The 24,108-nt window shown below is 39.4% G+C and overlaps 1 protein-coding gene across 3 annotated transcripts in view; it reads left to right on the plus strand.

Annotated features, from left to right (window-relative positions):
- The first annotated feature begins 15,123 nt into the window (after window positions 1-15,123).
- LOC122986933 (plectin-like) overlaps window positions 15,124-24,108 on the plus strand; it is a 128,260-nt gene continuing 119,275 nt past the window's right edge. For all 3 annotated transcript variants that reach the window (XM_044358458.1, XM_044358460.1, XM_044358461.1), the window contains exons 1-2: window positions 15,124-15,209; window positions 17,929-18,125. In XM_044358458.1, coding sequence (XP_044214393.1) covers window positions 17,936-18,125 — 190 coding nt within the window. In that variant the 5' untranslated portion in view covers window positions 15,124-15,209; window positions 17,929-17,935. The remainder of the gene's footprint in view (window positions 15,210-17,928; window positions 18,126-24,108) is intronic.

Raw genomic sequence — 24,108 nt, forward strand, 5'->3', positions numbered from 1 at the left:
TGTGTGACATAAATGCTTAAACACAAGAGATGCATTTGACACACAGTCAAGAGTTAGGTTACTCACAATGGACAGCAGACCTTAGAGACAGAAACATACCTCATGAGTATCCTCTTATGACCTGTCAAGTGTGCATATTCATTGCTAAAACAGCACTTCCACACATTGTGTTTTACTTCAATTAAAGTTTATTGTGATAATACACTGTAGTATCTGCAGATATTTATCAAGGTATGTGGATGATGCAGTCAACACCACTGAGAACACACCACTACAGCACGACCAAATCCATTAAATTCAGATATTCACAACAACAAGTACAATTGAAAGTGTTAAAACTGCTTTGAGACAAAAGCATAACAGATTAATATTTAGTGGTTATTGTGTGGATCCCAGACTGGTGCAGAAATACTCAGAACCTGCAGTAAAGACAGCAAAATACCAGGCTCGCAGCAGTTGCAGCAAAAGTGGCAGTCAAGGGGGCTGCTGTGACACTTCTGCCTGTTGTACGGCATCTATGTGAAAGACAAGAGACATGAGCAAGGTGTTTTTCTCCAGCATTATCACTCAAACTCTTTGTCCTCTCTGTTTCTGTGGAAGGAGCATCAGAGCACTTTGTAGTGGAAAAAACGTCCACTCACATTTGAATTAGCTCAAGGTAACTGGCTTAATTCATTCTGTTTAATGAACATACCCTCCATGAATCCATTGACATCTCTTGATGTTCAGTGACTGGACTGTCATTGCTCATTGCCTCCTCAAGCTCTTGCTCCTGTAATTGAATTGTGCACATAAGAATTAATTGATAACACTCCTGGCCCATGTTCTTGCACGTGACTGCAATTTCAGTATCAACAACCACAATTAGTTCTAAGCCTGTTGGAATCAGCCCATATTTTGTTAATATGCAGGTGGAGCGTCACCTTATCTTTCAGCCACAAAGCAGCACATCATGTCCAGTCATGATTAGCACTTCATTTTACTGGCAATATTTTAGTGAGCATGACCATATGGAAAAATCTGTGAAACAATTATGACACCTAGTATCCCGATACATAAACCATATGCTGAATTGGAATCTGAACCCGAACTTTGAAACTTCAGGATAATTAATTTATTTTCCTGTTCAGCTTGGGTTTTATGTTTGGGTTTTTGCCTGCTGTAGAATTAAATTTCTCCCAAGTTGCGAGAAAGTTTTCCTCAAGGATGACTCTCAATTTTGTTGCATTTATTATAACTTCTACATTCAGAAGCCTTCCAGGTGCTACTGTAGAGAAGCATCCCCACAGCTTGTCTCTGTGGAATGGGATGGTGCTTTTCTGAGTCACCTACCTGCCTCCTGGCCAACACTACTCTAGATGTCATGTCATTTTCTCAACAGCCATAAACTACTGTTGATGCATACAGCAGCGAAGTGCAAACAATTGTTGTTGTACAGAGTCTCCCATATCAGCTTGAGAGCCCTGGATCTTGTACAGAGGCGCCATAGACCTCTTGGTAGCCTCCCTCACAAGTGCCTTCTTGTACAAATGCCCAGATGTACAGCAGTCACATATTCTTTCAATTTTGTTTTATGATTGGAAATTTGGTGACATGGACATTTTATGTCATGGATTTGTTTGAAATGTTCCTTTGTCTGTCTTCATGATTTTTATTTCTTCAGGGAATTAACTAAAACAGCTGTTTGACCTTCCAGACACAGATGTGTTTAAATTAAATCACTTGTCAAAAACTGATTTCACATAGACTACTCACTTACACAGCTGCACCAGTGAAGATTTAGCTGTCAGTTCAAAAGCAAATATTATAGAATCATTTATTTTGTGTTTTATATACATATCTACATAAATTAGACCAATGTTTTAATCTGTTTTAATTTTGACATGAAACTTTTAAGTGTAAAAGCTACATCCATTGTGTTTTAATGTTTAATGAAAAAATATTGGCAGTGTAGTTCTGAGTTTTCCAAGTACATTTGTTTTGGCCGGTATTTTCATAAGCATGCAGCTCTTAAGTACCACAGTTTTCATTCACATTGAAACTTGACATCAATCTCCTGTTTTGATTATCTTCCCCGAACTTTGTGTGCTTTCCTCTCATCAGCACAGAATGGTGTGATGCACTACAACAAATATTGCCCACCATTCATACTTTTCCTCCATTCTGCTTTCTCTCCTTCCTTGCCTCTCCATACATGGCAGTAGGTACCACAGTCTTGAATAGTGAGACGTCTTGACACAATACTGGGAACTTTGCCAAAGCATGTGTAACACAGGAAGAAAATCCAATGGGAGACCATTGTAATTAGTCCAATAAATGTTTTCACTTGGATGTATTAGAGACAAAGCAGGGCTTATTACGGCGCGCATGGGTTTTATTGTGAGAGCTTGTAAGCGGATGATGTCTTCTGCACAGAGTCAAAGGGCACTGCTTTTCTGTGGCAATGAAACAATTTAACAGGAGCCCTTGCTCTAACAAAACCTGTACTTTGCTACCGTGAACGCAAAAGAAACTGTTAAACTGCTCTATTTCCTAATATGAAGATGTAATAAAAGCATCAATATATTTAGCTTTAATTCAAGTTCTTTTTTATCCTTTTCCACAAACCCTGATAAAAGATATGAGAATGGATATAAAAACAAACTGCACAGACACAATGGTTTTATTGGCTTTAATTATCTGCTAAGTTACATGGATGCTCATAACTTTCATTAACACTGTGACATATGTAGCACTGATGTTTGCTAGAAACGTCCATGGAAGCTGAACAGTAAGGCTGTTTAAATAGGATTATAGAGCTTATGAAACTATTATGTGTTTAATACAGTACAGTAGACTGCCTTGCTCATTAATAAAAGGGCAGTTGGGGCTAGTTAAGTCGAATATATATGCCTAGAAGATCATTTTGTAACCTGTAGTACCTCCACTTCGTAGATGCAGGCCTACAATCAGACACACACAATCCTCACTGCCCGGGTTTAATAGTCTGGGGCCGCCAGTCAGGGCCCTGAAGGCTCCTGCGATAGATGTGGCTTTCCAGAGGGTGTCGGTTGGGGGCTGGAGGGAGCAGAAAGGGGGTCAGGCACATTCACCATTGGGTGTCGGCCAGCCTAAATTGCTGCCACATGAATGGCTTGTGCACTTGTGATTAAGAAAATACAGGGATGGAGATGTGGAAGATGGTTTCTAATCCGGATAGGTAGGTGCACTAGATGGGTAAACAGAGAGTAAACATGGATACGTGAAGTGGGATTTCTGGCTGTTCAATATGGCACTGTTGAGTGATACAAGAGGCCATTGGCATTGTGGTCACCATGTGGTAAACTCTACAAAGCATCCAATCAAAGAGTTTCCATTGGTCTCTAATTTGCTATGACTGTGTCCTGTGTTCATTAATTAAGCCACAACATAGCTGGTCAGACTCAACAGCTTCTTTGCTGTATTTCTCTGCTTCCTGGGAGGTGATATATTTAGCTGTCTTGTGTGGCACTGCGGGTAGGTTTGTTTTGAGGTGACAGAGCTGTCTGTTGCGGCCTGCTCGGTCACAGTCTGTCATGCTTGTAAAAATGTTTGTGAAGTGAAAAAGCCAGAAAACTGTGGTCTTGTGCCAAAAAAAGGGTCTTCACTTACTCTCAGTGCATAATGACAGAGCAACACATAGGTTGCTCTCTGTGACAGTCCCATAGATGTCGGTCTACGGTGGAGTTGCTTGGTCTCGGTTTCTGTGTAGTAACCAAACTTTTTCATATCCTTTATCAAGCATTACAGCAGAGAGTAAACATCTGTGGAGGAAGGACCTTACTTGTGCAATACCCATCTTCTGTCTAGATCTCATTAAATTTACCTAGACTACAATTAGCATGGGATCTTAATTTGCCTGGAAAGTTAATTAATCCATATAACTTTCAAGACAGACTCGTAAAGACCAACACTCGTATAGCTGTAATACATTATTGGAGACATTTGCAATGGAAATGCTTACTCTTCCAGCCACCCAGGAGTATTTGGTAAGCAAAATGGCCTTTTCAACACCGCATCTTGTCCCCTTTTCAAATTCTCAACGCCCACCACTTATTCCAAGCTGGCAGTCAAAATGAGACACACTGGAAATTGCTCCTGTTTTATCCATGTCGCTTTACACCCAGCTCTTATAACGTAACGTGGCAAGCATTACACGATGAGGGACTAATGATATATTTTCTCAGCTGGAACGTGGGAATTGCACCGCGGACCCAAAACAGTGTCGAGTCTCAGTAAATGAGCGTGTGTGTGTGTGTGTGAATGTAGTGTGTGCGGCTAAGTGAAAAGTGAACAGCTTGCCAGAGCCGTGCTAGCTTGGGACACATAGGGAACCCGTTATACCTCACAGTGGGAGAGAGAGCCATAGGAGATACTGAACCTATGGGGTAAGGAAGCCCTCTGTCAGCGAGAAGTCAGTGAGGATCTCTGAAAACCCAGACTTCACCCTCTGACAGCTCGGAAATATCCATTTTAATAAGGGGGAAAAGTGGATTTGGCCAGACATCTTCGTTCCTCCCATGGAAACTCATCTGTCCTGGTGTGAGGCGACACCCTCAGTGACTTTTAACTAAAGGGTAGCTCATAGCAGACTTCTGTGGACCAGTAGGCCCCACAGAATGTATCCTCAGTGTGGCCTTCTGGTTTCTTTGAAAATGAATTCACTTCAAATGCACTTTGTATGAGCTCTTCTTATTACTGTAGGTTGTCGGCTCATTTGTGTTTTATTAAAATTATCAAACAGGTTTTATTTTCCATCTTATGTACATTTACATGTTTTTATGTTCATTTGTTGATTTGTCTTTGATGTCTTTTTTGATGTGAAGCACTTGGTTCATGTCATTTCTTTTGTTGTAAAGCATTTTGAGCTGCATTCTTCTGTATGAACCGTGCTATAAAAATAAAGTTATTATTACTTTTATTATTATTACTCATTTCAGCATGCCACAGCTGATCAATCAATAACCTTTGTTAACTCTTTCTTGCAGTCTTGCATAACAGAGGCATTTCCCTGGATTCATCATAAGGGCAAAAGGGCAAACAGAAAATGTTTAGAGAAACAGAACTAGCAATAGCCCTTCAATTACTTGTACCCTTTCTTTAAATACTTGAAATAGAGCAATATATTTGTTACAAATAATGGCTTCTTTGATGGTTGCTTAATATGTTTCTTCCAAAGATTCATTCAATTAGGAACTACAAAAATATGCACAAAGGCTTGAACTCTACATTGGTTAACTTAAATTTAAATGTTTAAGAGAGCCACATTACCTTTTTTATGATTTTGATTATAATGGGGTCTCATTTAAAACACATGGATGTAGTAATATTCAGCAGCTGCGCAGCTCTGCCTCTGGGGCATTCTTTGTTCAGCAAGGAGGAAGGAAAAAAGGGAAAAGGAAAAGAAAAACTTCCACATGCTAACATTTACACAGTGATTTCTTTTAATTGCACTCTACTTTTTAATTTGCCCTGGACTAATGCTTTTAAAAGTGGGACTGGAGGTATTTTATTGAAGTCATGCCTACTGCCGGACCAAGTTTTCCTGATTGCCGTGGCCTTGTAGCCTGGCTCTTTCCTACCTGACAACCTGCGTTATTCCCTTCATTTGCTATATCAAACATGCCACACGGCATTTGGACTTGGAAAGGCGAAGGGAACACACTGACTGGGTGAGCTTCCTCCAGGTCTCCTCTTCAAAGGATTATTATAAATTAACGTTCCTTGTACTGGGTGAGCGGCAAAGTCGAAAAGAATCATGTTCAAAAGTGGAGTTGAATTGGAAACTCAGACGGCCTAATAGATATATGTAAAAAAAAAAAAAAAAAAAAGAAGGATGGGAAAAAGAAAAATGTTAAACAGATCCTAATCTAAGGAGCCAGAGGGCAGGCGTAATATTTAGTTAAACACTTCCAGTCATAATAAAGCATCTGTCAAACCAGTGAAAGCACACGCACAGTTGATGAGTTGCTTATATATTTTGGGCTTTATGACATCTTTGGTCCTCTGATACTGCGGAGAGGAGACACGTGTCATTAAAACACATATAAAACACATCAGCCACACTTAATCTAAACATCTCAGAGTTTAATGTCCTAATAGAACAACTTGTGACTTTTTCTCCACTGATGAAAAACACCCTTCCTCTAATGAGAAAAGCAACAGGGAATGTTCATTCTTGATATTTACGATTATGAGCTGCCAGTTGCTTTGGCTTTATATTTCTTCTGTCTAACTCCCTGCAATACAGCAGTGAGGAGAGCCTGGCAGCGCCTTGATCAGCAGCAAAACAAGCCTGTGTCTGGACTGCACGACAACCAGGGGAGACCAAGTGGAGTCACATTTGCAAGGTTAATTGCAGAAAAATACATGAAAAATGCCAAGGATTAAGTATGACCTTTGCATGACTCCTGGAGCTACAGTTCTTCTTAATGCTATCTCATCTGCTAAAAAGATCTCAATTTTATAATCACAATTTTAATTTTAAGACACTACATCTTCTCACAGCATTATATTATGAGTTTTGTGTGTGCGTGTAGCACTAAAACCACTAAATCAGTTTGCAGATATACTCTTTTTTTAAACTTAGGTTTAGATAGCTGCTGTGGGTGAGATGGCAGTCAATTCAGCAATTAAAAGTGATCTCATTCTGCCAAAAAGTAATTATCCTCAATATAAGGGTTGGGTATTTTACAGACAAATTCCATTTTTTTTTTAGACTTGATGTATTTTAAATTGGATATTTAGGCCAACAAATGTAAATACACAAACTAGATCTACAGGCAGGTATACTAGGGTCCAAGCAACTAATGCAACTTGTAATCAGAGGTGCGCAAATTTGAGGCGAGATGTACTAAGAAGGCTGTGATTCTCTCTCCCCAGGAAACCTCTCAATAAACCATTTTTCATTTCTCTGGGAAGTGAGGTTGTGGTATTTGGAATTATAACCTCAGTGTTTCTAAAATTCTGGCTAAAATTTGAATGACAAGTGACCGCTGCAAGTGCAATATATATGGAAAGCCTTTTCTGTGCTGTTGCAATTACTACAAGCAGCAGCTTCAGAACAATAATACTGGTAGAGTATCCAGCATCAGAAACCCGTATGAGTATGTCTGATGTGTCTGTGTGCACAAGTAAGCCTGTTTGTATTACGTACTGTACACTGTGTATCTTTTGACATCCTTTATCATGCTGCCTCCAAAATATCGGCCGATCTGGAAGGGGGGGTTAACACTCTGACTGGCTCAGAGTGGATGTTGTTTTCCTGATGAATCGGCTGCTTAGAATAAACACAAACACTTCATTAGAGGGGTAAATGGAAAAGTGAGTGTTTATGATCCCAATTACCACCTTTGCTTTAGTGCCTACTTTAATCATAGCCATATCCTTCTTTCTCACTAAACACTACAAAGCCTCCCACTACAACACCACACACACACAGACACAAATAAAACTAAGCTAGACTTAAGCAGTTCATTTGTTTCCAACTGCCATGCAATGTGGAAAGAAAAACAACTGTGCTATACTTTAAGTTATTGCTGTCATACATTTTGGATCAAATTAGATTTAATTTATTTGCTGGCTGTAAGTAACACACCTTTATCATGTTTCATCAGATATAATGCAAATCTTTACAGTAGATCCACATGCAATATTCTCCACAAAGGGTAATAGTTTTAAGGGGCTTTCTTTTCCAGGCCTACTCTGCAGAGACTGGCTCACACAGTCAAATAACCTATGGCACAAAACCTTTCGCCATGATGATCATCATTATAGTTAATCACCATTCATTTCTAGTTTCGCAAGAGCCCACAAGATCAAACATGGAGTATTTTTGAGCATTTTCCTATGGCATGGTCTGGAACAACATTTTGGAATAATTGAAACAATATGCCGCATATCAACACTCACAGTTACTGATCCATCACCACAATTTGCAGATATTGTGATAAAGATGTGAGCTTGTTTTCTCTTTGTAGCTGCCACAATAACTGGCACTGCAGCTCAGCCGGTTATATGACACGCCAGCAACACCATCTTGTGGACATGACAGGTAAACTCAGTCACCAGCAATTGGGACTCAAGGAGGGTCAGTACCAGTACAGTGGAACCTGTGGTAAACAGCAGTGTTTCCCTAAAACCCTCAGAAATACATCAACAAGCAACTGCAGTCTTCACAAAAACATTGGCTGCAATCTGATTCTGAGGTTGCATCAAAACTGACATGAAGACGTTTGCGGCAGGGAACTAAAAAACTCTTGCTTGGGCACAACGAGAACAGGGCTGCCCCAGTCAATTGAAACCTCTACAATACATTACCCAAAGACGTTTCCCTCCATTATGGCCAACATTTGATTTGTGGTCTTTGTCTCGGAGACGGCATTTCCTGGATTTGATACATCTTCAGCTTTTAGCATGTTTCTTATTTCACTGCGTCTTCCTCTTTTTCATGTTGTGCATGCCAGCAATGAGGGCTGGACTGCTCTATGGTGAGATGCGACAGTTCAAACACACTGTGGTTCATTAAAGACATCCTGTTGGCTTCCAGAGGGAAAAACATCCCGAGCAGCCTACTGTTGCTCCGATCTGCCCTCTAAACCCACGCTGGCCAGACCACATCAGCGTTGGAGCTGGAAATCACAGGACGACCGTGGTCAACCATACGCACAATACCATTTCCATTTTGTCATTTTTTTCCCCCTGTACAGTGTTCAATAGCTCGTACAGTATAGAGTGTTGCTCCAGGATGCCGGTAAGCTGTGCAGATGGCGTTCTGTGATGTTTAATGTCACGTTTGTAGTGGCAGGACTGTCACAGCAGCCTCAAATACTGATGAATTAAAGCTTAACTTTACAGTACTTCACACAATGCTGTATTTTTATTTAATGAGACAGATTGTGTTTAAAGTGAATGTAATAAGAGGGAACAACCACTGGCTGTAACTAATGGCATTCAGACAGAGGAAACATGCATTTCAGGCATTAGAAGGAGAGCTTTGGTTGGAGTAAGTCATGTTGTAATGAGCTGAAGGAGTCACCACCTCAGTTGACTCATAGGAAGAAAGTTGATGGTTGAGGTTGGGTCAAAAATTGCTGGGTTTAGACGGGAAACACAAAGGGCAAAAAAGAAAGAGAAAGAGAATTGTGAGTGATCAACAGCATCTGCTGCCCTCGTTGCGGACGGTTAACTTGACATTATTTAGGGAACAGTGGTCACACTTCTAGAGAAAATAAACTTGTAAAGATAAATTTATTTCACATTATTTCCGTATAACTCTCCCTCCACACATGTAGATTCAAAGTCATTTCAATTCAGTATATACACCTGTTGTCTCACACCAATAATAAGGACATTTGTACATTTTATAGTCCAGTCTGTAAGCAGTAGCACAGTGACAGCAGTTTCTTTGGGGTTGCTGGCTCTGTGCTCCAGTACATTGGATATGAAATGAAACAATGATTAAGAGTTTAAAATGCCAACTTTTAGCCATAATTTTAGGGGAATTTACACCACATGAATCACACTGGGGAATTCAACTTTTTGATACACATAAACCCCAATTTTAATGGACCAAATGTGATTGACAGTTAAAATAAACACATTAAGTCACTGCATTTAATATTTGGTTGCAAACTGGTTGGAATCAACAACCAACAAACATTACAAGGCTCTTAATATCTTCCCTGATGATGATCTGCCAGGCCTGTAATATAGCAGTCCTTACTTTTTGCTTGTTTTGGGAGATATTCAACTTCTGTCTTTTGTGAAACCAATGCTCATTTGGACCATTCTACATTTTGGTCTAAAAAACTCCTGGGTTTTATAGTGTTTAATATGGATGTGAACACCTTCAGAGTCAGCACTTTAACCTCATAGTTATTATTTCATTTCAATGTGATAGTCTCAGAGTAGCCAAAACCCTGCACATTTTTAAAAAACATATAATATCTCATTTGTTCTTTTTGTCTTTGTCCTGACTTTATAACTTTTACTCAGTGGATGATACACTTTATCCTTGTTTTATATATTTTCCTTATATATGTCTTTGTTCTCCTCTTTGTCTTTGCTTCTTCCTAAAAAGTGACAAATGAAATGAAGTAAATAAAGTTTTCTCTCTTGGGTACAGAGCTTAATGTCACTGTCCAAACACTGATAGACTGCACTGTATATTATGTTTAAAGGTACTTTAGCATTATAACATTAGTTGTCATTTTAACACCACTTTGGATGTAGCTGAAAAACTGTTTAATGACAAAACAGGAAGCACAAATAGAGTGACAGTTTTTCACTTGATGATCCCACATTTTCGATTGTTTAAGAAAGCACAAAACAGTACGTTACCTCTGCAACTGCTGTGCAAGTAAATCCTAGAAACAGTATAGTCAAGGGCTCAGTTAAACAACTTGAATGAGTTTGTGTTCATGCGTGTGTGTGTGGTGCAATACAGTAGCTGTGTACCCAGGGCCCTCATCCAAACAGCTGGTGCCCATCTGTTTCTTCTTCTACTCCTGCGGCCTGTGGCTCAGGGAGTGAGGTGCACTGGCATGCGGTGTCTGGGTCTGGACCAATAGTGGGGAGGTATGCGCTGCAGGAGTGTGCGTGTGTGTATGAATGTGGTTTATGGCGAGCCAGTGCTCCTGTGTGTATATGTGGTTTCGCACTCAACTCGTGTATGTGTGTGTCTCCGTGTGTGTGGACTCGTGGGTGTATGGCCATGTGTGTGTGGATTATGCATGTTTGTGTGTGTGCATCTGGCCAGTGCTGCGTCCTGCATGCCTGTGTGGTGTGACTGTGTGTGTGCGCGAGTGTGTTTGGCGGTTAGTAATAATCACATTATATATCCACTTTAATATTGTTGATACACAGTCATACATAACAGCAAACATATCTCAAAGCGCTCTGCTGCCCTCTTATTGCCTGCACAAACTCTCCCATGATGCAGCCTGCTCCAAAAGTGACTCATTGCGGAGAAGCATTCAGTCTTTCCATTTATTGTTTATGTAAATCATATAGACTGCACATAATGTTTGCCATAACTTTCCAGAATTTCCATCATTACTTTATGGCTTTATTGCAGTGATTGCTGTCTGAAAATATGCGCCTTCCATCACACAAACACATAAAAAATAAGAGTCTTATGATGCTTTAAACAGAAAAAGGCTCACGGTGGCTAAGGTGGTATTTCCGTTGGGTAAGGAAGTAGATGCCTGGAGGATGTTGAGTGCTTGAGGAATTGGATGATCTTTATTGATGTGGCGAATGTTATGTCTGAGGCTTTGTGGATAAAACAAAGTCCTTCCAATTAGTTTAATAAGACTGTTCTCATGAGGAATCAGCCAAATAATGTATGACCTGCCTTGAACTCAGTCCCATTTTTAATAGAATGTGACTTTAAAAAAAAAAAAAGAAAAAAAAAAAAAAGAAATATATATATATATATATATATATATATATATATATATATATATCTCCAGTAGAGGGCAGTGTTGGTCTTGTAATAATTTCTGGCTGTTGCAGGTGAGTGTGTGTTTTGTGGTATTTATTTGATTGGACACCCAGACAATGTCAGCATGACAGAAGTTGTAGACTTTTGCATCTTCAACTTGTGATTCGTCCAGCCTACTCAGTCTGCACCCATATGATGCATAAACCTTACAAATCGTCCACAGTGAGCAATAGAAAGTAGGCCTAGGGTTTCAGAGGGTGTTTGCTGTTTGAATGGGATGGAGGTCTGGTCAGCTCATTCTGCAGGGACTCAGCCTAGTCTGGTCTGACTTAAGATGGCACCTGTCCCAGCATGCCTTGTTCAGCACTTAACTATATGATGATCCAGCTCTTTGAATGCTGGTACAGGGGGGCACCTGGCCACTGAGCTATTTGGGGGTTAGTTATTTGGACAGAGTGACCAGCATTAGAATATATAGAACACACAAAAAAAGAATATATATGTCACCAGAAGCTTCTGTGAATGTAAGTGTTAGCCTTTGAATCCCATAGTGGCCCATTTCTGTGCACACAGGCAGAGAAGAGTGAATACAGGATTGATTAATGCAAAGACATGAACAGTAAGTTAGTAGACGGAAAGGTCCAATAGAGCTATTTGGTTCAGTTGTTGTTTTGGCAAGACTTGAGAGTTATGGACCAAATAAAGACTTCAGGCTGAGCAGAATGCAGAGTGAAGAGATTTAAAGGGTTGCCAGGATACTGCAAACAGAGGAGAAATGTTAATGGATGACAGAGACACTGAGTGAATCCTTACTGAGGCTAATATCAATAATGACTGGTGCTAAAATATTCAAAAATGTCCAAAATGTCAGGCACAGCAATAGATATTAAGGGCAGCAAAAGAAAAAAATATATGCTGTTATTAAGAGTTATTTTTTAAGAATATTAAAATAGTATTATAGAAAACATTGTTTAAAGACATACACAATTGTAATTTGTATCACACTCATAAGTGAAATGGTCAAACACTATTATGATGAAAATACAACTATAGCTATTTTGCTGTGGTACACGTTGCTCTAAAGTAATACAAGTTTTTATTCATATTTTGTACAAAAGTGGAGACAGTTTGTTTAAAAAGGCTTGTTTGTAATGTGGTCCTTTGTATCAAGACAGTCCTGTAGCTACACTGTATTAAACAAGACATGTAGCCTTAAAATTGGTCCAACTGTGATGGTGCCAGTTGTAACTCAACTCTGACTGTCACATTTATAGTAATACCACCAGACAGTTAGATAACTGTAAGGCCATTATTTCATTCATAACAACTGTCACATTGGCACCACACCAATTCCAGCTTTTCAAGCAAGGATAGCCTCTTTGTATAACAAAGGAAATGTCTCAGGTGCTTTTTACTCATGAGAACTATAGCAGAGGGTTTATAGTGAGTCTGTTTGCTGTAAGCAAGTCAAGGTCATCTTTTGAAAAAGACTGAATACCTTCTTTTCAGCACTCAAGTGTGCTCAAGCATTTTATGTCTGGCCTAATCTTCTCATTATCATCATAATCAGATTTTTTTCCAGATCAGTATCACTTCTACTTGTATAGAATAATAACCTCTCCTTTGTCCTCATAATGTGATAATTTCTGTCTTCAGGATCCTTTATAATCATATTAAAATTGTTGTCATGTTTTTGAAATGAACTCAAATGAATGCAGTTTTAAAGTATCTAGATAGTTGATTCTAAACACTAATCTCTTACCTCACTTGTAACACAATTAAAGGCCAGAGAACTCATGCCCTCTACAGTTCACTGAATGTCTGATTCATGTAGTAAGCTGTACACATCTGGCTGTGATAGAATAGTGAGACATTTGTCACTGACAAGATAATTGAGTTCTCCTTGACAGGCAGAGGTGAGCAGACACACCAACAACATGTCCTGGTGGGAGTGGATGGAGGGTTCCTTTAACAAGCAGGGCTATCCAGCCAGGCCGTTTATGGCTTCTATCCATGAAAAATACCCCTTGTTGATACACATTTTCCCATTTGTTTCATTGTTTTCCCCCAATTTATATTTACCCAAACTCCTTTCCAGAGTCAGCAATGCTAATTGGCTTGAAATACTGACACATGCATTAGTTGAGAAGTGCCAAACCAAGCCTATTGAGGTATAGTCAGTATGGCAAATTCTCTCACAGTTGACACATATTTATTGTCTCATGGTACAGTATATAAATCATAATACTGCTCAGCTCTAACTGCAAGGCTGTCTTGAGTTGAAATACTGCAATACTGCAGTAAGGTATAATCTGTTGTAGGGTTTGACTGAGTGGCTGATAAGAACTTCCTAAACTTGATGTAACATTAGAGGAATTATCCCTGCAGTTTAACAGAGCAATGTGTTTTTTGGGACAGACATTTCACAAGTTAGACATTCACTGAGTATTTGCAATATTCTGCACTTAGGCTTCATTAGGCTCCACGGAACTGCTTATTTTCAAAATAAGCAGTTTCGTGGATGGAACTACCTGACCTGTGTCAGGAAATTGACTATTACTGTATTGGCGTCTAGACTTCTCAGTGCATTTTCCATTAGGCTGCACTAATGGGCCTCATACTGCACTGTGTGTTTTATGTCTTGAGTTTGTCCAGTGGTTGTGGCATTATAATAACTGGCTACATTCACATTTCTTTGCTTCCATGGTACAAAAACATAATGTAACCCCATGTATGTAATCAACCTGAATATGGTGGGTGTAATATTTAATCAGTAATCCTGCCCCCAACATGATACAGTAACTATGCAAAGTTGGATAGTTATCAGCACAGATTTATTGGTATTGGTATTTTTGGCAGGGCATACTTCCTGATTCAGGGCCTATAATTTAAATCAATGACACTCAGTTTTTATAAATCCATTGATTTATTTATTGCATTTTATGTTCTTGCCTAAACTATTTAATTATGGATCTGACTGGGTGAACACTTTAGTGCAGGGATAAATGCTGACTCAGGGGAGCCCATACATGTTTGCCTTGTCGTTGTTCCCATTATGAAAATTCGCATATCATTAAAGCCTAAACTCAACACATTTTCTTAGAATCTGCCCTCTAAAATCTCTACTATATGCAGTAGCCTGCAGACACAATAATGCTCAGCCCGGGACAAGCAGGCAAACTAATCGAACAGTGAGTCATGCAGCTTTTCACCGCAGCACCAGACCCTGCTGGTGGAAAAACGTCGTTAATTGCTGTCGATCGGTACAGCAGCTCCACAGCAGGTCTGCGCCTGTGTCCTGAGCGTCTCGGTAAGGACGCCTGGCCCCCTCATGTCCCTGCAATAATGGAGATGAGAGGCAGTATATCCCAGCTTCGGGGTGTCAGTTAACGAATGCGTGAATAATTACCGACCTTTAGATTCTGAGGTGTCGCCGGGCGGGGGAGGATGTTGAAGGATGAGAAGGAGCGAGCGCGGCTTCAGAAACATCACAGATGACTGCGGAATCTGCACAGTGGGTCGTCTCTCCAGCCTCCAGCCCTGCCTCCCGTAAAAGGAGTGGCTATTTCAACATTACCGGCACACACATGCAATGAGCTGTGACATACGCACACGCACACGCAGGCTTTCGGCGTCTTCATTTGTTTTGCCCGGCGATAACCTGCAGGACACATACAGAGGCACCGGCACATGCATACATGGCTGTTTGACAGGCTTTTACGCACTGATCCAGCACAGCAGTAAGGTAAGAAAATGTTCTCTCTGGTTCTGTGTGTGGCTTTGGTAAACAGTTAAAAAAAAAAGACTGGAGGGTTATAGTGACTGTAGAGTGTTAACTTGCCTTACTGAGTCATCCTATTATTCATATTTTGTAGTATGCGCTTGGAATCAGTATGTTGCAGGTGCATCAGACCAGTAGTTTTGAATTGCAGGTTCTTGAAGTCCTGAGGGTCCCTAGCAAAATGAGGCATAGTTTAATTCCATGACAGCCCTCACTAAATGATCCCAATAGCTTCCACTGTTATTACTGCTACATGTATTTCCCACTATACAGACAGAATACACAGTTTAGTATTGTCACCAACATCAACATTTGGGACTAAATCATCTCATAGTCCAGTAGTGGGCCTATTACCAATAATGAGATCTCAGACTTTGACATTACAAAATTTACTGAGCCAGTCAATAGACTCACTTTCAGTGTAATCCAGCAGCACCGACCATTTATTATGTGGCTGTGTGGTCTACATGTATAATGCAGTATAACCATCAGGCAAGCTGATGAGAGTTTTGGGATACAATGTAAATATCACAGGTAAACTTAGGCTAGGCTAAAAACATAGGCTACCTCACAAATACCTGCAATGATATCACAAGAGATATAAGTGCAAATATATAATTGTAAGTTTACATATACACACTAAAAGGTCTCTAGACATGTTGAGAAACTTTTCCAACAAGGAGCCTTACAGTATTTGACAGTTTTCTCCTGACACAATATTTGCCCCGTTGACATGAAAACAAATTACTCACTTATGGACGTTCTGATCATACGATCTGTTTCCTATCTGTATCTGTCTGAGAACCTGGATACTGTAGCGTTTTTGTGATGACATCATGATCCCATATGCTGGACTGCCATAAATTCAAATGTACAGTGTGATACAGTATGATACTTCACAAAGGACTGTACGCTGAACCCAGGTCAGCTGTGACAACGACAAGGCAACCCTAAGTTACAATAGTGCTATCACCTGCAGTACAGTAACAGCGTTGGGCTGCAGGTCTTTGAACACAGGGTTATCTCTTACAGTGGGTGTGTCACTGCCATAACATCAGCTACACAAATCAAATCATTCATAAATTATGTTTTTCTTAGCACCTAACATGTATTTTCCAAGTCGATGTCACTGTTGCTGTTGTAGAGTTAGAGTATGCTACCAGAGATCTCGAATTATTCATACTGACAGAAAGTTTAGGGATTTGTGTCATGATGTGAGAGAAAGTGACAGGAGGTGTCATGCCAGTCGATTCACTGAGTCTTTTGGGAAACACCACTTCAGTTTTATTGGATATACAGACCGTGTTTATGAGTGCTGATGACTTGCATAACTACTTTATTTTGACTGAGCTCAGGTTCATCAGTGTAGGTTTTACTTTCACTAAGCCAGTAAGGATTGCCAACACGTGTGTTATCTTGAGGCCTGGTCTCTACACTTATTTTCTTACTCCTTTAAGGTTTCCTTCAAGCTATTAGGCTAACTCTTACAGTTCGGTAAGTGGCAGTTGCCTTAATATCAGCCCCTATTGGATTTTGACTGGGATATTAAAAACAGGACAATTCTATTGATGATTTACTTCCCAGAGGGAATAGGACAGGTATGATGTCATGTGTAGGGAGTTGTGATATTTCACAGTGACACAGCCAGTTTCCATTCTGCTCTGTCACTATTTATACCTGATGCTGCATGTTACTGGTAAATATTTCACTTAAAGGCAAAGGTCAGAGACGGAGCAAATAGTCAAAACAAAACAGCAATGTAAAGCAGTTTTACACTCAGACTTATCCAGTGTATGGACAGTGATGCATACTTCCCAAATGTGCTATTTTTTGCCTTGAATATAAATTGTTGTCACATTACAATCACATTATTGCCTTTGAATGGGAGTCTAGATAGGTTTAGTATAATGTACCGCAGTGACTCATGTAATGTAAAATCAAATGAAAAATGCCAGAAGCTTGTTATATATTAAGAGAATTTTAAAATTAATGTGGTGAAATTAGCTATTCATCAGTGTTTGTTATGGCATCATCTCTTGGAGGATTTAGTGAGCTGTAAACCCAAATATGGCTGCTGTGAAATAGTTTCATTCAGTTTACAGCATATGTTGACTCCGTTTTACTTTAACCTAGGTCTCCTCTCCTGACCAGAGTGTGCAAAAGAAGAGCAAAGTAAACCATGAACCTGCAATGTCACATTTTCTGTTTTGCATTCGCAGGTGAAGGTCCATACAGTACTGTTATCATGGTTAAAGAGCCTTGCCCTGCAGGCACCTCTACATGCCACTGGTGATATTTCACAAAGCATATTGTGTGCTCAGCCCTGCATTTTGCATTTTATGACACTGAGACATCAAGCCTTTGAGTTTTATCTCCTCACAGGCTTCAGTAATAGTTAAACATTGGTAAAGTGAGATCACCTGGCAATTAGATCAAAAGGTGCAATAGTTACTGTAGTGGTTCAATCATTAGTGTAATATTTGGCTGGAGATTTAAAATTGTTACCATATTTTTGCCTGGAACACTTACTGATCATTTCTGAGGGTGTTTACCTTGTATGATTTCCAAGACTATGCCTGTGGTTTTGACAGTCCTACATGATGTATGTTCTTGGGGTGTGTCTGTGGTTCTTCTCATTCATGCAAGCCATCTGAAACTCAGTTTTGTTTAACATCTTCTGTAGGTAGTCGATGGCGACCCGTAAAGACAGACGCAGGGATCGAACCCCATTGGAGGAAAGCTATGGAGAGAGCAGCAGCGTCCCCTTTCCAGGAGACACTCTGCCCTGGAACCTGTCCAAACACCAGAGGGTCAAACGCTCCAAGTCAGCGTCAGGGGAGGTCCTCGATCCAGCAGAGAGGGCTGTAATTCGCATCGCAGGTGAGCTCATTTTAACAAATGCAATGTTACTCTCACACATGTCATACAGTGCATTGTATGTACACACTAAAGCTAGATTTATACTTCTGCATTAAGGGGTTACGCTGTACCTCTGGCAGCTACATGTGTGGACTCCAAACTTACACTGAGATACACAAGTTTAGTATTGTGGTGGTGCTAAACTTTGAATCAAAAGCACCTTAACACCAACTGGAAATCTTATTTTTGATGACTCCCAGCAGCTGAGGTTCCCACCTTGCTGCCATGATAAAGTGTTCACAGGGTGTTTTCAGTACACCCTGACATCACTGTTAGGTGTGGTGACAGGTGCAGCAGAGCACATCTTTGTTCACTTTGGTCAGAGGGACAAGAGACTTGAGACTTTGCATCTTCAAAGGACAAAGGAAAATGTGGTGAATGTAATGGATTCACAGAGGAAGTCTTTTTAGAAGGAAGAAGGGAATGTCATGACTGTTTATGGGTCAGTAGTAATATACAGAATGTATTTGAACTTGTTTTACGCTTAGAGTGCACCAGTAGTTGTTGTGTAGCCTCACTGGAGGGGAAATCAGACTCTTTAAACAACAACAAAAAAAAACTATCATAAACAAAGAAGAAAGAACATGATTTATAATATTGACTCTTCTACTTATGAAAAAGCAATTGAAATTTCATGTATTAATTATGTCAGGGCCATTGTCCTCTATGAAAATGTCCTTGTTTGCATTCTGGGTAGAGCTTGGCATAATGTCAAGCAGCATAGAGCAGCATCCATTTTGTGGGTTGATATATTGACCACTGAATTAATCAGGTTACAATTTAGTATCATTATTTATACATGTAGCGGTGAAAAATAACTAGATTTTTGGAACTTCAGTACTGTGAAATCATATACAATTGACGTCTATGAACTCCTCAGTTCTGAACATGTTTCTGGAGGCAGCGGAGGTGGAGAAGAGCGTCAGCCATTTTTGGAGTAAGGGCAGGATGTGATGCCTTTCTTGTTGGAGCCCTACCATGCTTCCTAGTGCAGCTTTAAAAGTCAAGTCACAAAGGAACAATTAACCTTGTAAGTGATACTTTAAGTGAAAAAGGAAACTAAACAAAATTTTTTAAACATACTTGTATTAGGACTGATGATAGGTTTTGCCAGCTGAACAGGATATAGACGTAAGGTGAGGAAAGACGCAAGAGACAGTACGTGTAGTTTTCCAAGTGAGGTGTGTCTCTCTTTGAACCGCACAAACAATAGGCTGGGATCCTGTCCAGACTAACTGTAGGGATGCTGGAAACACATTATTTATTTACACTATGGGTTAGCACTGCTATTGCTGTGAAGTCATGATTGCCTTGAGCCAAGTGTTAGATACATTTACACCGTTCATGATCAGAGAAGACATCATGCAGACATTGGAGTTATGCAGTGGATTGGAAATACCAAGTAATACACAAATCACATACATACCCTATTACATGTAATTATCAATACCAGTTCTGTCAGATTTATAATATATCAGTCATTTGATATTAATTCACTCCTCAGTGATAAAAACCCTATGGCAGTGTTATTGCTGCAACTGACTTCTGTCTAATGACTTACTTAAATTGAAATACCTCATCATATTGCAGTGCTCTGCCTCTAGTACAGTGTGGCCCAATTGGCAGGCTGCTATTATCAGCTAATATTGGATTTGGATTTTCACAGTTATGTTGGTATCACTGTTGGCATATATGCAAAAAGAAATTGCAGCAGATACATTTTGAAAATATGTCTGAGGTAATTTAGAAATAGTATTTCCATTACATAGTTTGTCCAGAAATACTCTCATTGGCAGAGTGCATTGCAGCTGAGCAGAGTGGTTTATTGTTAAACTGTAAAACATCATGCTTATAATGTAATAATCTGATTTCATGGCTCTTTGAGTAATATGTTATGAGTAATTACGTAATGAGTAACATATTATTGTTAAGATTGTTAAGATTATTTGAATCCAATACTGGCTTGTTTCTACTCCACAATCAGTGTAGAAAGGCAGCCCAACCTCACATCTGCATGGACATTATCAAAATGTTGACCAGAGAATGATATGATGGGCATCATATCTGTTGGCCATTGACACAGAGTGTAAAACATTCTTATGATCTCTCATATTCTCTTATATCATTATAATACAAAATGAGATGACTCTCAGGTTATGTTTTTTTAAATTATTTTCAGTGTGCCAGTTTTATCACAATAAGTCTTTGATGGAGTTTGTTTTTGAATGCCGTGCTCCTGCCGGGCTAAGAGGAAGTTTAGATAAGTTCAGCACCTACAATAAGCCTGCATCCACATCCTGTCTCGCTCTTCCTCTGTCCATCACAAGGCCAGGTCAGGCTGCGTCAGCACCCATGGGTGAGGCTGAGCCTTTGTTGTGGGCTCTGCTGACGAGCTAACTGGCTGCTGTAGAATCCCTGACTGTATATAGATGAGCTCGGGCTGCAGAGGGCATCATTTAGAAGTGGACTATGCACTGTTCTTGCTAGTGATTACACCTGCTGTGTGGTTGAGGGAGCACTGTAATGTTTCTCAAGGAATATTGCATACTCCTCTATGGGGAGAGAAACTCCTACACCTACAGTACTGTAACTAATTCATGAAACATTTGTAGAACTAGCTTCATGAATACTTAATTGCATGGTCATAAAATTAGAAACAAGGCTGTTATTCTTTTAGCCCCCATTCTAAAGATACCACAGGTCCACTTAACAATCTGAAACACTGAATTTAAATTGTTGTCAAAACAAGGAGTTTGAAACAATTTGGTACTTGTGACCAAAGCAAATCATTGCTGTAAAACTGAACTCTTCTAAGAATTTAAAGAGTAAAAATACAAGGAAAATGGACCATTTCATTCTGCTGCTGTGCATTATTGAAAGTGTTACATACTTATTTGCAAGTGCTGACTACTTCATTTGCTATTTTTGTGCCTTTTGGGTGGGCTCCCATTATTCTCATTTGAGTTGAGCACTCCAGTTCTCTTGTTTGAGCTAATTCAAATTTTAAAAGCTTTAAAGGACGGGTTCACAGTTTTTCAAGTCTGTCTTAAACAATAGTCAAGTGCCTAAATGAACATTGAAAGATGTTTTGCTCACTGTAATCATTCCTCCTGTTCATACTGACTATTAAAAGACCCCCTCTAAATATGCTTATGATGTAAGTGATGGAGGACAAAATCTACAGTCCATGCTTTGAGCAAAAAACGTATTCAAAGGTTTATCTGAAGCTAATATGAGTATTCAGCCATCTGAGTTAGTCAGATTAAAGTGGGTATCTTCCATGGTTACAGTCTTTTTAGTAAATGTTTCCCTCTGTTCCTGTTTAGCTGCAGTAGAAGGATTGTAACAAAAAAGAGATTTGGCACTAAACAGACAGTAACTTTGAACGATATTGACTTGATTTGACTAATTTGAACAGCTGAAGCCTCATATTAGCTTTAAATAAACTTTTACATTTTTGCGCAGGAGGACTGTGAAATTTGTCCCACACTACGTAATTGACAGTGCATTAGGAAGAGATCCCTTGATGGCCAGTATGAACAAGAGGAATGATTACAACAAAACATATGTCAGTTTACATGGACACCTGACTATTGTTTTGGGACAGACTTGAAATATGAACCTAACCTTTAATTAAATCATAAGAGCACAAATCCATTTTGATGAGGATTTATGTTGCTCTAACTCTGTAACTCCGAGTCCTGGCATATTACCAGAGAGTTATGAGGGTGTGTAGCTGTGGTTGTGCAGGTCTGTTGAACCCAGAGTGTCAGTGTTTCAAAGTGCATGCCTCCTCCTCTCAACTCTGCGGATCTCTGAATAAGTTTTTAAATTACATTTGTCTCTCTAATGACCAGTTAGCGCAGCGTAGACACTTTTCTAATCACCTGTGGGACGAGGCCCAGAAAAATGAGAACGAGAGCTTGTTAAGACCTGGTGTAAAGTGGGGGCTTCAGTTAAATACCATCAGATCTTATTGCCTTGCAATGACATTAGGAGGCTGTGAATAGGAATGAGGAAACTCCGTTGGGATTGATGTAGGATGTAGAGATGTAACCACTATAAAAGTCTCTTTCATGAAACACTCGCTGCTCTGTTGCTGAATTTTAAAAGGAAATCCCTTGTATTCCCTCTCACTTTATGCAGTATAAATTATTCAGTTGCATTATGTTTAAACACTGTGATATAGGTATTATTATTTAATATCATATGTTCTATTTTTCTCTGCTGCATTTACTGCTAAATTCACACTGCCTCCCAGTGGACACACATCCATAAACTAGTAACTGATTGAGTTGAAAGTTCTTCAGTCAGTCAGCTGTCAGACTGTCCATAGAGCAGATTTACTGTCCACAGAACAGCTTTGGAGTCAATACAGGAGGACGAGAAGAGGTCAGAGGTCATGTCTGATGTGAGGCAGAAGAATGTACAGAATCTTTAGAGCATGCATGAGGCTGGTAGTCAAGGGCAGCATAACTCACTGAGGTCATTCCTCTTTACATGGTCGATGGGACAGAAACTCCACCCTGCCACCTTGTGGTTGGCTAGTTGTACGAGGTGACTTCCATTCAAGGGGTACAGTATAGTACTACAAATCTTTAAAGGTTAAGTTCACCCATATTACAAAAAATATTTCCCCACATACAGTACCTTTAGTGGTATAGTTATCAAGATAGTTTCAGTTTCAATCACACAGGGTTTGAGATCTCCACTGAGACTTCTGCTGCCACCAAAATGCAATGGAGGTTAATGGAATTTCATCACTAAACAGTAATTAACACAGCTTCTATCTGCATGGCTAGATACCTCTAGAGGGTGAAAACAGCTGACCACATTGCTTTCTATTAGGTAAGATGAAATTGAACTGAAGTTTAAAGGATTGTTCTTGGTTTTATGATCTATTCTGATCATTATCATCCCTGGCCTACACACACACACACACACACACACACACACACGGACAACTTCCTCAAGTTTTCCCGACATTGTTTTGAATCCTGTGCTGCAAAAAGAGACACCTGCTTCCAGTAACAAGTTACTCATTGACCAGAGCGTGTGTGTATTGTGGTGATATTATTTGAACTAGCATGAGCTCATTAACGAGTACAACTCTGAAGTTATCTGATGCTGTGTTTCGTGGAGGATCTGTAAATATTTAACAGAAAGAAAATGGAAATTCAAATCATCCTCCAAGTGATAAGAATATGACAAATCATTTTAGGCTCCATTATCTCCCACCTGGAATTACAAATTATGAAGTAATAGAAGTGCCAAACAACAGCAAATCAACCAATGAATGATTTAAAAATGCCAGTCATCCCTTAAAATATGCAGCCATTCTATTACCCAGTGTAGTTAATGTGAAAGTGTTAGCATGGGATATATATATGTACACAGTATTTTCTTATTGTGAATCAGAAAAAATAATTTTATTACTTTAGTGCAGTAAATACTACACTAGTATACTAGTGTGAGTGCAAAATAGTTTTACTGATATTCATCAGAATAAGTCATGCAAATTGTATAGAAAAACAAAACATTACCATCATCAAAATGATGATCAAACACTTCTAATCAGAAAACTTTTAAAAATATCAAAATCTCTCTATATATTTGATTGTAATTATGATTGAAATAGATCAAGTTTGTTAACACTGATTGAAATATGAAATGTTATTTTATAAGTACTGGCTTCCATAACAATCATAGAGTGTGTTTCAGTGTTTGCCTTGATGGTCCAAGCTATACTTAAAACTCCTAACATCCCTCCAGAGCACTAAATAATTCATCATGATATTTGCTATTTAATAGTGATACAATGAAGCAAATTTCATGGAAGCAGAGGAGCTGAATACATTGGCATTTAAGCACAATACAGTTTATTATGTAATACTTTGCACTTTTGGACTGTTGATGTGGATTTACTTATGAGAGCATCTTTGTA

The sequence above is a fragment of the Thunnus albacares genome, chromosome 8 (genome assembly GCF_914725855.1).
Source record: "Thunnus albacares chromosome 8, fThuAlb1.1, whole genome shotgun sequence".
Classification (NCBI taxonomy): domain Eukaryota; kingdom Metazoa; phylum Chordata; class Actinopteri; order Scombriformes; family Scombridae; genus Thunnus; species Thunnus albacares.